The sequence below is a fragment of the Drosophila takahashii genome, chromosome 3L (assembly GCF_030179915.1).
Source record: "Drosophila takahashii strain IR98-3 E-12201 chromosome 3L, DtakHiC1v2, whole genome shotgun sequence".
NCBI classification, from domain to species: Eukaryota; Metazoa; Arthropoda; class Insecta; order Diptera; family Drosophilidae; genus Drosophila; species Drosophila takahashii.
This window is the reverse complement of record NC_091680.1, coordinates 8,019,581-8,036,129: the sequence shown is the minus strand read 5'-3', so window position 1 is coordinate 8,036,129 and position 16,549 is coordinate 8,019,581. Positions and strand designations below refer to the sequence as shown.

At 39.8% G+C, this 16,549-nt stretch overlaps 1 protein-coding gene across 1 annotated transcript; it reads right to left on the bottom strand.

Annotated features, from left to right (window-relative positions):
• On the bottom strand, positions 1–16,549 carry Sema5c (Semaphorin 5c). Its single transcript, XM_017141645.3, has 12 exons — positions 16,096–16,549; positions 15,545–15,708; positions 14,704–14,803; positions 5,666–5,873; positions 5,374–5,547; positions 4,529–4,660; positions 4,261–4,463; positions 3,387–4,193; positions 1,786–2,717; positions 1,567–1,722; positions 1,302–1,504; positions 1–793 (listed from the first exon to the last, which is right to left on the bottom strand). The coding sequence occupies exons 1-12, from the start codon at positions 16,098–16,100 to the stop codon at positions 575–577; spliced, it is 3,303 nt and encodes a 1,100-aa protein (XP_016997134.2). The 5' UTR covers positions 16,101–16,549; the 3' UTR covers positions 1–574.

Genomic DNA, 16,549 nt, shown 5'->3' with positions numbered 1-16,549 from the left:
ACTTCATTTAGTCGGTTAGTAAAAATTCTTTATTTTATAGATTTATCCAACTTAAGCACTATTCTTTACAGCACTTTAAGCACTATACATTATGACAGTTCAGTGATAAGTTATAGTTAAATAAAAATAATATAATTAATATTAAAAATTGTTTATTTCGCTGCATGGCTTTAATTTTGCGGAAATTTAAGCAAATATTCTATATAAATGGTCAGTCTCGTTTGTTGGGCCATATCATAAACTAAAACAATTTATACAACATTTTCAAATGACGGTATCTACAATACTAAATGCAAAAACACTATAAAATCAGTTTTATTAAAAACTTCAAAATTTTTGGATCCAACTAAAATACTTTTTGAACTTAGCTCTAGGCTAACTTACATGCTGTAACTACTTAGGTCAAGTAACCTCAATAAGCTTAACTAAAACGACTCAATGTGAGTCAAGAAGGAACTTTTGCAACGTGGAATTGGCGCAAAAAAAAACTTTATCGTTGTAACATTTCAATAGACAGTTGGTTGGTCATGTCAAATGATGGCACTTGGTGGTTTCTAGGTGATAGCTCGTTTCCCTAGAACTTTTCGTCATCGATGTTGCTTCGGCAATTGTTTAGCGCCGATTGTCGTTTCAACGTTCCCGTTTCGCAATCGTTATAGGTCTTGGCCAGAACCTTGGGCGTATTATTGTGGTGCATGTTGTTCCGGTTGATGGTGCCATTGCCGTTGCCCAAATTACTGGTCTTGGCGGGCATACGGAAGCTGGACTGCCGCTTGGGTCGCTGATCGTAGTACTGCAAGGAAGAAAGAGGATTCATTAAAAATAGTCTTCAAAAGAGACACTAATAAAAATAAAAAAATAAAAAAAAATTCATAAATAAGTTATGTAATAAAAGTGTCTAATTGGCAATGCCTTTTCATAGAACAAATTTAAACTGAAATGATCTACTTTCTTAGATAGTTTGTTCAAATAATTTAATCCTCTAAAGTAGCCTTCATATTACATTTTAATTAAACGAAATAAAAAACTTAAGAAATTAAATAAATATTAAAACAAAATGTAAATAAAAATCAAATTGGTTGCATAATCTAAATAAATCGTTTCCTTTATAATGATTTTTAATTGAGCAAAATAAAGATCATACATATTTAAATAAATATTTAAATGAAGGTACGTTAAAATATAAAACATATTTGTTGCATAATTTAAATAAATTGTATTATTGTATTATTATTTGTATTATTGTATTATTATTGTATTATTTATTAATGTTTATGTTATTTTTTTAGTCTTTTACTTACATCCTTGGTGGGCAGGCTGGAGTATTGATTGGGATAGGTGTCAAAGCTGGCCGTTGTCGTCGTAGTTTTGTTTAAAGCCTCCTCGGCACTCAGGAGGAAACGCTTTTTGCAGAATCGATAGGTGGCCAAGCAACAGGCCACGGTGAAAAGCAGGCAAACGGTGATCACGATGGGCAGGGTGGCGGTTGAGGCGGTCTGGGTTTCTGTAAAGGAATTGGATGAGTATTAGAACACCAGCAACTAGAAAAATAACTCAAAAACCTACCCTCGCATTCATTGGGCACACAGGCGGTCTTCTCGAACTCCGCACCACGACACTCCATCGAACCGGGTTGCTCCACCAGGCAGCGGCGATGTCTCAGGCGAATGCCATCGCTTGAACAGCTGGACCACTCGCTCCACGAACTCCAACCCAGGAAATCTAACAGAGAAATCAGGAATTTAATATTGAAAAAAGGGAAAAGGAAAGCTGATAATGACTCACCTTCGCAGGGAACCATTTCACACTTCTGCTCCTCGAGGGCGCGACCTTGGCACAGTCGTTCCTGACCCGCCAGGCAACGGCGTGTCCTCCGCCGCAGTCCCAGGCCGCAGGTAACCGAGCAGGCGGACCACTCCGACCAGCAGCCCCACTCCCCGTGCTCCACCTCGTTGTCCATGGTGTTGCTGCTCAGCTGTTGGTCGTTGTCCACGGGACAAGCTTGCAGATTGCAAACCCTGCTCTGGGTTCCTCCGCGTCCTCCTCGCTGGCGTTGCTGGGTTCCACCGCCGCAACTGACGCTGCACGGCGACCAATCCGCCGTTTCCAAGTCCTGCGAATCGTGATCTCCCCCCTGCCGCTGACAGGTGCCGTCCGCATGACAGTTGCGCACCTCCTCCCTGGCCTGGGCCACTCGAACGGAACTGGCATCCGGACTGGTTGCCCGGCAGATATACCGGAACCGCTTCTCCGTGTGCGGTTCGCTGGAATTTCCGCCTCCCACTCCCGCCACCATCATCCAGGGCGTCCAGGCGCTCATCTTGCGCACCTCCTGGCAGCTCTGCATGTTGCACTCCTCGTAGTCCAGCCGACAGCCCGGACACTCCAGGCCGCCGTTCAGCGGAGCCGGATCGTTGCACTCCCGCCGTCGCATCCGGAAGCCGCCGCCGCACTGGGCACTGCACTCGCTCCACTCGCCCCACGGACCCCAGCCGCCGTCCACGGACTGCGGCTTGGCCACCGGACAGGGCGGCAGGTGGCGGCAGTACATCTCCGACTGCTCCGAGCCCACGCAGGTGCGACCGCCGTACGCGGGACGGGGATTGCCGCAGGTGCGCCGCCGGATCTTCACGGCAATGCCGCAGGTCTGCGAGCAGGGCGACCATGCCGACCACTCCGTCCATCCGCCATGCTGGGTGCAGTTCGTCACCTGGGTGCTGTGATAAATATAAATAATTAGTATTTGTTTCATTTTAATTAATAAATATTAATAATTATTGTAATAATTATATTTCTGAAAATTGTTAAGTCATTTCTTCTTATACTAATCAAATCTGGGTTTTCTATGTTATTAATCATTATCAGTAATTTATTATGTTCATATAATGTAAAAATGCTGTGTATAAAATCGGATTGTAACTAACTATTTGGCGGATATATATTTTTTTTGAGGGGGCAATGTTTATATTTTTTTAAAAATCCGAACTTGTTTCTATTTTTAAGAAATTAACAATTTTTTCATTTGTTTTTAATTTTATTTCAAAGGAAGACGTTTTAGAGGAATTAATGAAAAAGACTCGAAGTCTATAGGATTACTATTCAATTAGAGAGTACTGTTTCAAATTTAACGTTTTTTGGCCAATTAAAAAAATTGGAACTAAAATATATTTTTTGTTTTGGCTAAATCCTTATTACTTATTTTACGAATTTTTCATTTTCAAAAATGTGACTCAACAAAAGTTGTTCGAATTGTTAAAGAACCGCATGAAAATATTCGGAAAATATTAAAAAAACAAATATTAAATGAGAATCTAAAATACTTGAGTAAAGAATAACATTTTAAAAAATTCTATTTCTAACTATAGTTTTATAGAACTTCAACATACCTGATGCCCTCGCAGGTGGAGCCTCCGTGTTGCGGCTGAGGATTGTTACAGCTGCGCTGTCGGCACTGGCAATTGCTATCCGGCTGCTCGTGCTGCTGGCAAACGGCCCAGGGACTCCAGGTGGACCAACCGCCATCGATGGGGGCATTGATCACCGGACAGGTGATCTGCGGCGCCTGGTGCCAGTGCTGCAGGACAGAGGAGTCCAGTGGCTGGGGCATGCAACGCTCCACCAGCTCGTTCCAGCCGCAGTAGGGATCCATGGAGTTCAGGCAACTGGACTGCGACACATGGCGACTGCAGTGCTGGGCCGGGATGCGGGTGAGGGCCAGGTCGGTGCCCAAATAGAGGGAGTCGCTGACTTTCAAGTAGGCCATATTCAGCAGGCTACTCGTACCCGTATCATCCGCTTGCCAAAGTTCCACCAGACAGGTCTGTGCTCCTTCGCTGCCGTACTTCACCGACAGTTTCTTAATGTGATTACCACTGCTGGCCACGAATAGGACATGAACCTGCTCCGTCTTAGTGTTTATGATGTCCAAGGCCAAGCGGCCAAACTGTTCCAGCTTGGAGTGGTACAACGGTTGGGCGCCAATTGGCTGCACTGCCTCATCCATCAGCTGGTACCGCGAGCTCTCCAGCCAGTGGCCAAAGCTGCTCGATCCGCACTGGAACTGACTGCGCTGCTTGGCGTTCACCGTCTGCCAGGCGGCATCCTGGTGCTCCTGGTGCTTGAAGAACCCATCGAACGCCTCGTTGATGGAGCTCAAATTGTACGCACAGACTGCCGATCCATAAATGCTCGATCTATTGGGGGAAAATTAAAGAATTAATAAAAATTTTTCCTCATTTATAGTTTTACTGAAAAACATACCCCGAAGTTCTGAAGGTGGCGTACAGAATGGACTCGGATTCGGCGTAGGTCATGCCTTGGATCTCATCAAAATAGTAGGGATATTCCCCAGGCAGCGAGCAGTTGATGCGAGCCTTAAGGAATGACGTCCAATTGTCCTTCAGCAGCTGACCACCACCGCCCATATCATTTTTGCAGACACGAGCAATCCTCGAGTAGATCACCTGAAAATTTAAATAAATTTTGTTAGTTGTTTAAAAAATTATATAAATTAAAAGTAATCACTCACCTTGCCGCAACTCATGTGTTCGACGGCCGATTCGCGGAGTAGAAAATACACAAAGCTGCCAGCCTCGAAGCTTCCCACGAATTGGGCTCCACTCAGCCAGTTGTTGTTGTACTGCTTGGTGCGGAGAAAACGCTGAAAATTGGATAATAGAACCATTAGAAGTGTGGGCAGGGGTGTGGTGTTACTAGGCCAGTTCATAGAGTTGTATTTTATTATTAATCATTGCGTAGCTTTGAACAAGAATAAAAAAGTTTCGGCGTCTAAATTTATTTTTTAATTAAATTCCCCACTTAAAGAAAAAACAATTTAATTATCAAATTAACATTAGTCATAAATTTGAAAATTAATCATCCGCACTGTGTGCTACTCTAAAGTCAAAATTATTATAATTAAATTATTATTTATAATTTATTTTATGGGTAAATTCCTAACTCCAAAAAAATCAATTTAGTTTTCAAATTAACTTAATAAACTAACTAAAATTAGTGAGCATTTTAAAAATGTATCATTTGCAATGTGTGCTACACTAAAGTAAAAACACGATCAGTGAATATACACCCAAAAAAAAATCGATATGAATCGTAGGTCAATTTAACCTTTTTTAAGATCATTTTTAACTTGATATGGGGCCACGTAAATGTGATATGATCGAAAATGTAAGAACGAAAATTTTCATTATTCCTGACCAAAACTTATTCTAAAAAAAAAAAATTTTAGTAAAATTAGTCTATTAGGCAATAAAAACTAGATTTATACAACTTTGTTGATTTTACGATATCTTTGCTCACACGAATATTACTCATACGCAGTGTGGTCTAATCTTAATTGATGGCCAATAAACCCACCTCATTGGACTGCACTCCTGTGCGCAGGATGGCCACATCGCTGCCCGAGAAATCGGTGGCGGTGCCCACGAAGAGTTGGCCATTGGACTGCAGCAGACTGGTGCTGTTCGCCTGCGGATGGAATGGACACTTGACCACGCCGCTGTCCACACCCGTGACGTTGAGGTTCTCCATCTGCAAAATCAAAAACAACAAAAAAATATGAAAAACGGTTGGGGTAAACGGCGCGTCTGTCTGGAGCCAGCGACTCCAATGAGCTGGGACAACTTGGTCGGCTCGGACGACCACTCACCTGGCGCCACGAACAGCTCGGCTGGAAGGCGTTCGTCCCACACGCGTACAGCTGGTTCTCACCGTAGCTATGGAGCACGCGCACATAGTTGCGACACCATCGCTCCAACTGGCCTTTTGCCTGGCACATGGCAATCTCCGACGGCGTGGCCCCCCAGCTGGCCCTCTCCAGCGGCTCCAGATCGAAAGACATGCGGTACAGGGTGTCCCTGCAAGGAAACAATCAAAAATTCCATGTATTTCTGTATTCACACGGAGAGAAAATCACAAGATTTCCCAAAAATAAAATATTTAAAGCTATAAAATAAATTTATGCTCGGAATTCCGATACTTTGAAGTTAGCAAAGCATCTAAAAAAAATGGTTACAAAGTTAAGATTAATTTTATAAAACGAGTTTCATTTTGTACAAAAATAAAGGATATTTACGGAATAAGTTACTTAAATATAATATTCCCAAGAAAATAAATGAAATCATTTTAATCTAAATCTAGTCAGGACACAGAAATATTTTCCATTTTTTTATTCAGTGCAAGACCGTTGAAAGACGTCCGATTGGCCAGCAATAACAGTTAGAGAGGCGGCCCACAATTGTTTACAAATAAGGCTGACTCCGGCTCCAGCTTCACTTGCGGCCCCCTCGCACCCTCCTGGCCATCAGCTGTCATAATTTTGAACTGGTTGGCCGCCAGTGCATTGAACTGCAAGGCAAACAGGTAACGAAACTTGGCCCTGGCACAGTGGTAGTCCATTTGGAAAAGCTCGGAAAAGTTTTGGAAAATCAAACGTTTGTGGGCGATCTTGAAGGCTGAGATATCGGCAAAGACACAGGCGAGGGTTGAACATCGATAAGAATGTCGTCATAGGTAAATTAAAAACGACATTAACCCAGATTCTAGGATATAAAATATAGCTCTTACAATTAGCAAACTTTTTCGCCACCGTAAATAAAATCATTGGACAATTTGAGATCTTAAAATATATTAAATAATTTCAGAACTTGTTAATCTTTTTTAATGCATGTTGGATGATAATCTCATACCTATTTAACTTTAAGAACTTTTTCAGAAGTACCACTGTGGAACTACAGCAGTGATTCCAAGATAACCACTGTGCTACGCGCATTTGGCGAAACGAACACGAAGATCAATAGATCAAGTGCATTCGAATGCGCGAGAAGCAATTGCTAAATGGTTACATCTCGAGTTGGACAGCGGCATTTTTCCAGCTAAAAGGTGGTGATCGCAATGGCGATGGCGATTTGGCAGGGGGACTTGAGATTGGAATGGAGAATGGAAAACGGAGAATGCCGCCGTGCTTGGGCTTGAGAAGGAATGCCGCCGACCAGACGTCGCCAAAGAGCCGGGCGAGAAAAGAGATCACTGCCCACAGTCCGGCCATCTAATGGTCACTTGCGGCTGTTTAGCGGCCTTAGGATATAAATTGAATGCGGAGCTGGTCAAAGCTGGTAATACACTTGGCGAAAAGGGGAGCAGTTTCTGTTTATAGCAAACATATAATAATAATAATTTACAAATAGTTTATAATATTCCGTTAATGGCATTATCTTTTCAGAGTTGTAAGATAAGATATGCGTTTTTTAATTTCCCTTAAACTTTCGACACATTTTTCCCCGTGCATTTACTGGATCGTCAGCCAGCTCGCCCAATATCAATCATTCGGATTGCAGCTGGCGCAAGGCGCGTGGCACTTCGGCCCCCGTCCAGTTGTAACTCAGGTAAATATATAGGTAGGTATATCGCTCAGGTGTAACCCGAGCTCCACGCGATGCTTGTGCGTCTTAAGCGGTACGTGATGAGGTAATAAACACGCCAACATTTGCGAAAAACGCAGCTCAGCCATCGACAAACATTGGTCGCAAGTCGCCCTTCCCAAACATTCGCGATGCGAAGTGAGATCCCCAGAGCAGCTGTCAATATCGCCGGCGATCGACTAAAAGCAAAGGTGTATTTTAGGCGTTGGCAGATGCAAATATTATATGGCTTCCATGGATGTTTCACGCTTAAATTCCGACCCTTGATTAAGTGATAATTAATTGATCTGTCATAAAACCACACATGAAATGGCAGAGTTATCTGAAGAGCTTTTTAAGCCCTTTCACAATTAATCATATTTCTCTGCAACATTATTGCACTTTTTAGTGTTAAAGTGCTAAAGACACTCGTTAGATTCTGATCATATTATATGGCTTTTAATTGCCAACATCCTAGCATTTATACCATTTGAACCTTGTTCCCTACTCGTGCTGTACCTAGCGACTTTGAAGTATTGACAAGTTCTCTAGGATTTATTGACCGCTGTTAGGGGCTGTTGTGCAAGGTTATGTTAGCTGAAACGTGTCAATATAGAAATACTGGTAAGTACTCTTAAGTTTATAGTCCCATATAAGTCGACAGTGCAATCGTAAAGGCCATAGAACTGCATTAGAACCCAAGATTACAACTCAGACGTCTTAGCGCCTGAAAAGCCCCTATATCAACGGATGGGTGGATCTCAAGTGTTCGGGGAGTGTTTTCAAAGGCTTTCAGTGAGGCGTAACCGGAAATCGAATAAAAAAAAACACCAACGACACTAATTCATTCAAATATCCATGTGAAAATGACACGACAAAAGCCGGGGAATGTGACTGCAAAAATGCAACAAAAAAATAATAAAAAGCATGTCGTGTGTAAATTTCGCCTAGACTTAACGGCTGCGAAAATTAATTACTGCTGATTGTGCTCGTCACAGTGTACAGTTCTTGGTAAGTTGAGTTGAGTACCCCGGCAAGTGAGGCCTCAACGAAATGATTACATTTGCCATGCCTACTTATACGAAGGCGGTGAAAATTTAACAAAACGCTCGCAATCGTTTACTTAGTTCCACTTGCTATCGGTCCTAAAAATAACCAATAAATCAAAGATGGTCAACAAAATCCCCAAATTATGGTATAAAAATTGAAAAATAAAATTTTTATGTACTGCTTTTGAAGACTACAAAAATTTTAAGTCGTTTCTATTTTAAATAAAAGAATACAAGAGTATTAAAGACTTTTACTGCTCACATTATTTTTACATTATAAAGTAAACCACAAAACTGAAATTTTCTGCTATTAAAATATTAATACTCCTTTAAAGATTTAAACGTTATTGAGGTTTTTTATATCTAATTGAACCAAAAAACTATTTAAATTTTTTTCTGTGGCTCTGGCAAGTTCAATGAGCTGTTTTTTAAGCAGAACCAACAAACAACACCCAGTGAGCGATAAGCAACGGCCTTGTCAATTAGCATTGGCTTTCGAAAAACCTCCCCGCACCCCTTTTTTGCACTCATCAGCCGCCTCACCTGATTTTATCTTTCGTTTCACCTGGCAGCAGCGAAAATTCCGCTTAGGTGTGAAAAAAGGCCGATACACATGTATAGCTTTTCTTTCCCCGCGTTCTTTCTTTTTTATTTCGACTCGGTTCTGCTCGTAATCTCGTGTGCTGTTTCGGTTTGTTTTGTTAGTTGTTTAATTTGTATTTGTCATTATTCTTTGCCATTCGCTATCTTTACGGAGCGCGTGCGTGCAAATATGCCAACATTGTACATGGAAATACTCGGATGTTTGCTCGCTCGATCATCATCATATGCAGCTTGCGGTATCTTCTCTAAGCTTCCCGGCGGCTCTTAGAAATTATCGCAAAATTTTTGAAACGGACCTAAACAGCACGTAATGATAAGTTGAAGTAATAAGTTTATAGCCATCAATAATTCTTGTGAAAGCCTCAAGGGTGTGAGGGAGTGATTTTCCCATTTTTAACACAATTGTAAATTTTTAAATGTAATATAAAAAATAATTTTTCTCATTCTCATTTAAAGTTTTAAGATGGGATAAGGTAATAACTTAAAATGAACAGTTGAATCGGGCGCTCATTTTTTCCTGTGCAAGAATGATTCAAAAAATAAATACATTCAGCAAAACTAGGTTTAACTTTTGTAATACTCAATAAAAATAAAATAAAATATACAAAAAACTATAAAAATTGGGTAAACTGTAACGCTTTTAAATTCGCCATGACCCATTTGCATCACCGACATAGCCACAATAATGATCTACATGTCTTCGAGAGATGGGGTATTGATATTTTCGAGTGTGTGCACCATTGAGCATTCGCAGTTCGCATATTTCGCACACCTTGCGCCGCCGCCAACTTTTATTTGAACGACAAGCGCGACAAGATAACAAAAAGGCCTCTTTGTAAGCTCAGTGGAGCAAGTGGAGTTGGGGCCCCAGATACGGATACATATTCAGCTGGGACTGGGGCTATTAAAAATGCGGTGTCGCCGCCGCCAGTCGCCTATTGCCAGTTATTTTATACCTGGGAGTTACCAACAGTTGCTCAAGTGGCCGCCGGTGCGCCAGGTGCGTGGGCGTTCTGTCTGCCGCTCCGGCGGCAAATCTCATTGGCCAGGCTTAAATGGGTTACTTGTAATTAAAATTGCCGTTGCACTGGCCGTCGCTAATCTCTGCCAAAACTGCAGCAGTCACAGACAAACTTCCAAAAGTAGAATTTTTGGCATTACTCAAAAAATAATTTTGAACAGATATACAGAACATTGCAATGTAATAAAAAACCACCAAATATAATATTTTTTTACTTGGGTATGTAATTTTAGATAAATTTCTAAATTTCTTTTAACGAATTTTATGTTTTTAAATTTAAATTATTTAATTTTCATTCAAATCTACATAAGTATTAAAAAAATAAAATATAGAAAATATTAATTATTTAATTTTTCCGGTCATTTTGTGCTTATGCAATTTTAATGTTGAGCCACTTTATGCAGTTTTGCCTGTACTCTTTTCTGAGCTCGGCCTACGCTACCGCATTCCTTGTTCTCAATCTCAATCCGCGTTCGAATAGCTATGTGTCAGTCTGGAGCCGCTCAAGAGGTTTTTAATAGAAATATGCAAAATACTTGCGCACAGTTTGCTGAATGCCCTGCTCCCCTTTAATACGCCCCTGCCTTCAAGGGGGTTGGTGCAACACGGTTTGATTAATTTTGATTTCAATTTCGGCATCCGTGTGCTCCAGTAGCCGGCGAGCTGACGTCGACTGTCACAGGTGCATTTTTGTATCTTGTAGTTCAGAGATTGAGTTACAAGTAATTTGGGCATTTTGGGTGTTTCCTTACCAACGATCATGGTAAGGGTTTAGTAAATGTTGTTTAATATTGAAGAAAAGTTGTTCGATATTTTTTATTGTAATGAAATCCCTGACTACATAGACCTCCTAACATCGTCCTCTCGACGATATTCGAGTGGAAAGACAGTATTATGGTTAATGCACAACACACGAAAATAATTTCCTTGTTTATATAACATTTTGTTTGGCCATATGTATAAACATTTCAAATGCTTCCCAGCAGGTCATTTGCATGCTCCATTTGCGACAAGGCACAACACAAAGCGACCCCTCCGAAAAATAATACATATAAATACTATATGTACTGGTAATGCAGGAACTCACAAAAAGGTTGCTGCTCGAAGGCGAGCGAACGAAAGCGAAAACAAAACGCAATATTATTTTAATGCAGTCTATATCAAATTTCGGCCAGTTGCATGGGACCACGAACCCAATGCACTGTGATATTAAAGACAATGGGAGTTTTATGTTGACATTTAAAAAGGTTGTACTTCGGTGCTCCCACCAAAAATTCAAATATTTAAATTTGGCTTCTAAATAGTTTCAAAACTTGCTTCAGATTTATATAAAAACAGAATTTGAATACTTTATAAATTTAAAAGGTTCTTGAAGTAATCCGAACCTATGTCCCAATATATATTTCAAATAATGTAAAATTTGAGATTTGTGAGGGAGGCGATAAAGGTTTAATAAAACACAAATTAGTTTTTTAAACGGCTTTACTTTTATATCCTTACAATAGATACTATATTATATAAAATATAATATGGATATATATATTATTAATTTTTTTCAGTGTACCCAAGCCCCTCTCTAGTTCCCCGTTCATGACAGAAAATTACGCGATGGTTACCAACCGACCAAGTTGCCTCGTCACTCGTCATGGGACACGGGCAAAAGACTCGAGGAGTCCCATATTCATTCCCATTCCAGTCCCGATTCCATGCCCATTCCACTCTCGATTCCGATTCCATTCCCATTTTCCAGAGCCCGTCAACAGGCGGCTGGCAGTAATCCGATCTTGCAGTCGTGTCAAGTGTGCTGCAGTCCAGATACAAGGAGCATGCACTCACCAGCACATCTGCACACGACAGTCCCCCGCAGATGCCGTAGTCTATGGTATATGGTATAGTATGTATTACCACCACTACCAGTTCTTCGGCAATTGCCCATCCTAACCGCAGAAATCATAAAAACCATTGTACAACTAGTTTAGATATGGGCACTTCCAAAAAAAAGTCCACCAAGCCAAAAACCTTGAAACTTGAATAAAACATATTTCCACATGATTTTGCCCCGATATTACTTTCTAATTAGTTGGATACTGAGCTTAACTACAAATTTGGAGTATAGTTTGATTATTTTTATGACAAACTCCACCAATATACGCAAAAATCAGTTTTTGGCTATTTTTTTGTTATTTTTTGGACCTGTCTTCTGTTGTTAATTTATCCTATAGGAATGCTAATATGTAACATTTTTCTGTACTGAATGCTTCATTCACATGCTAAACTATTAAGTTAAAAGCAAAACATCCAGCAATTGAGAGATAGAGGTAAAGAAATCCGCTTCACAAAACAGTCGGAAAAAATGTCCCGAGCGACATGTCCCGAGCGAATGTGGTTGAAACTGCATAAAAAAAAAACGGCAAAGAATTTTTGAGTAAAACCAAAAGTATTTCACAGCGACATGTTTGAACAACATTCTAAAAAAAATCGCATTCAAATATTCCATCAGAATTTGCTAATTTCTGGTGTTGTATGAACTTCCTCGAAATCCACTTCTATTTTTGTCCCGAGCGAATACGGCAGTTTTTTACCGATATCTTAAAAACTAAAAGTGGTACAAAAATAAGATTTTTACCAAAAATAGAGCTTGGGAAGAGTGAAAAGAAAAGCCCATAATTAAAATTAAAATCCATTGTTTTACAATTTATTTTCAACTTTAAAGGTGTGCAAATGTCCCGAGCGACATTTTGGAAGTGCCCATATGTTCGGGCGGATTGCCACAATTAAAATGCGGTCTGCGATTAGAGATGGTTTGCGTTGCGGCAACTCCGAGGGTCATTCGGTGGCTTTCGACTTGCGGGTCTTCAAAGTGAGCTCTATGTTTATTTCTTATTCGAAAGAAGCCTTATCGAAACCGCTTTAACAAGGATGATTGTTAACCTTTGGTGGTTAACTAGAGATTAGAACTGAAATCGGGAAAGCACCGAGGTAGATAGTTGAACACTGGGGCGAAGCACGCAATCTAAACTGTTCAACAGAGATTTGGATTTTTGATTTAAGATGGTGTTTATCTTGAAGATAATTGTAAAATATTACCTTGGACATTTTGATTTTACTCTGACTTAAAGGATTTGCTTTTGACTTGATTATTAATTTATAAGAAATACAAACCATTTATTAAGGGGCCTTTCGAAAATGTAAATTAAAATAACTGATTGATCCAAATTTGTGACATATATTGACGATATTTATAATGAAGCCACGCTGACTTTCCCGACATAAAAGTTTATCTTTCATCGACCAGCTCAAGGCATTAAACGAAGTCTTAGGCAAAATGTTAAAAAGAAATCCCAGCGGCTGCTGCAATCTAAAAACCCGTCTAGTCCCTTTGATTAGTTGCCTTTATCAACTAAGCCCACACATTATAAAAATAAATTACGTTTTATGTGGTTAATAAAGCCCACTTGCCTATCTGGCCGCCTACTTACAGGCAGCACCATAATTCCCTATTTGGAGCAACTGCCCTTCGCTACAAACGGTTTTTATATCGGGCCACTCTTATCGTTGTGCCATAATTCAGAGGTTGGTATGATATGAGTGTGAAAAAAATAATAGAGTAGAGTTTCGGTCGAAGTGAAAATCGTGTGCTATAAAGAACAGAGAAAAAAACTGAAAAGTCTGACAAATGATTGACGACAACGGCAATGATAAACGACTTCCCCTGGGCAGCAATGGGTTAAGGGCCCTGCACGTATTGGTGGGTTTATCAACGTGACGACACTATAGACATCTGCGTCCATGTGTGTACCTTATCGGGGTTTCCACTGGAGAGGTGTCGCATCCATATATCTATGCGAGGCAGAAACAAATAAACTTCGAGCACCGAGTTCTCAGCGCGTAAATGAAAAGCAAACTACAAGAACCAAGTAACCCGGCTACAGATACAGATACGCGTACTCGTACATTAAATTGCTCAACAAATAAATGGAGTACACCACTTCTCTCTCGGCCCTGCAATATTATTTGGTTACCTTTTCGTTTTTTTCTTTTTCCCCTCTTTTATAATTTTTTTTATTCTTTTTACACTCAATTATCTTTATTTATTCCCTTGCGCACAGCAGGTACTCGAGATAAGTTCTCTTCGAGGGTTTTTTTTTCGAGCTTCGCTGATTTGCTTAAGATTTTTGGTATAGCAGTGCGTGCACTTTCATTTTTATACGATTTTGTATATTTTTTTTTAGCTTGCGTAATACGCCAAAAACCAGAAACAGAACATTATCGGTACCCGTTTCGAGTACGCAATGCATCTGTTTATTTTCCTCAGATAGTTGAATTTTACGTAATGCCTTGTGCTGATAACCCAAAGCCAACAAACGCTTAGTTGAAGATTTATTTTCGGGGGTGTTTTCCCTTTCGTTCGTTATCGCTATCAACGTCCAAAATAATGACCCACTTATCGGTGCGACTAATTAAAAAGTGAGTCCTATAAGCATATCTTTGGGGTTTTAAAGTATAACAAAAAAGAAAACAGTCATAATGACTAGGTACACGGCTTAACCGTGACTCAATAGACCGGAAACAAAATCTATAATAACTATAATAATAATAGGCTCCCGGTTTTTACCTGGCGCCGACTATCACTTGGTTCCTGGCCACGTCGAACAGCATTTCCGAGTACCAACTCGTTTCGGGATCGTAAAATCGTTTGGCCGTTGACATTAAATCTGGAATAAAAAATATAATTGTAATTCGTATTTAAAACATTTAAAACTAGTTAGTGAACTGTAACTATTTAGTGCCCCATCGGCAAAACAATGGATCATTAACCATATTATATCACAAAACAAAAGACCCATTTCCATTAAGGATTTTCTCTTCCTTCTGATTCATTAGTGAAATATAAATTACGTAAAATTGAAGTGCAACTGGAGGGCTCTTACTTTTCTTGGGTAAACAAAAAATTTCCATCGAATTTTTAATATTTAACTTGAGGTGAAAAAAGCGCTATACAAAAATTAAAATCATTGTCAACAAAACGTTGAGCTGAGTTCACATTTTGAGCCGGACTTCAAGATAAATTTCATTGCAAAAAAAAACAAGAAAAAAGAACAAATATTTAAGCAAAATGCAAAACACGAAGCGTTTTCTGATTAAAAGCAGCAGATACACGGATGTATTGGGGTGTCATAAAAGCGGCTGGTCGGGGAATTCTTTTAAATCGAGATCATTGTTGACATGCCGGACCAGCAAACAGGTGGGCAGATGGGTGGAATGGCTGGAATGGATGGAATGCCACCTGTTGACCGAACATTGCGCCATCGAGTGCAGACTCTCGGAACCACTTAGAACTCTGACAGACATCAACCCAATTTACAGCTCCCCTCAAGTGGCCAACTTGATTGATTGCCTTGCAATTGACACAGTTTCGTGTAGTTTTGATAATCCCCACCTCGAATCGAACCTACCTTGATATGAGATGTATCGCGAATCGTTTTCCAGCAACTCCACATTCGATTGCGTCTTGTAACCCATGCCGGTCGAAGGCTGTGGGCCTTGTAGGGTTAAGAGTGATAGAAGCAGCAGAAGCCACAGTTGGTTTATCATTTTAGGAAGTTTTAATATTAACATGCTGGAAAAAAGAAAATAAAGTTGTAATGGTTAAGAATTTAAGAAACTATTGTACAGTTTACTGATCATTTTTTTGTGAAATTTTTGAGAGACTTGCGGATTTTAATTTTTACTCAAAATTAAATAAATGTATGCGAGAAACAACAAACAAAAATCTTTATATTATTATCTTATTATGTAATTTAAACTTTAAGTAGTTGATTTAGTTTTATGTTGTAGAAAATAACACAATCACTGAATAAATAAACACAAACACAAACATGTTAATTTTGAATCTCAATATCAAAAATACATTTCTGTTGTAAGAATTTACACTTCCTCAAAAAATATTACAAAAAATGTAAACAGCAAAAAATGCCGATTACAGATGGAGACAATCGAAACTTACTTCATTTATTGTCACGTATGGTGCAAAAAAGAAGATTAAAATTTATTCCATTCAACTTTTGCGGCGAACAGATTGTAAGAGACTGTTGGTAAATTGTATAATATAGGCATGTGCTTGATAAGCAGGGGAACCGAGTAAAGCGCGTGTTTTTTATTCTCCAGACGATCTTTTCACTGATCACTGATGTTCACTTTTCACACTAAAAACACTAACAATTTTGGAATTTTCCATACAATTTTTGTATTTTTCTGAAAATTTTCAGAAGAAAGGCGAAATGGCTTCCCCTTGAGTTGGGTTGAAAACATTGACAAAAGACACAGATAGACACCAACAACACGGCCGACGAATATAGCGAGACGGGTTTTTTTCAGCCTTCCTACTCTTTTGATTTTTCAGATATAGAGTCGCGCATGTCCGATCGGCGAAGTTAACCGCGCAGAGAGTCCCAAGAAAC

Coding starts and splice junctions, on each gene's coding strand:
- Sema5c (XM_017141645.3), bottom strand. Junction 14,804..15,544: donor GCGATACATCTCATATCAAG/GTAGGTTCGATT, acceptor TTTTTATTCCAG/ATTTAATGTCAACGGCCAAA. Junction 5,874..14,703: donor CAAGTGATAGTCGGCGCCAG/GTAAAAACCGGG, acceptor GTTTCCTTGCAG/GGACACCCTGTACCGCATGT.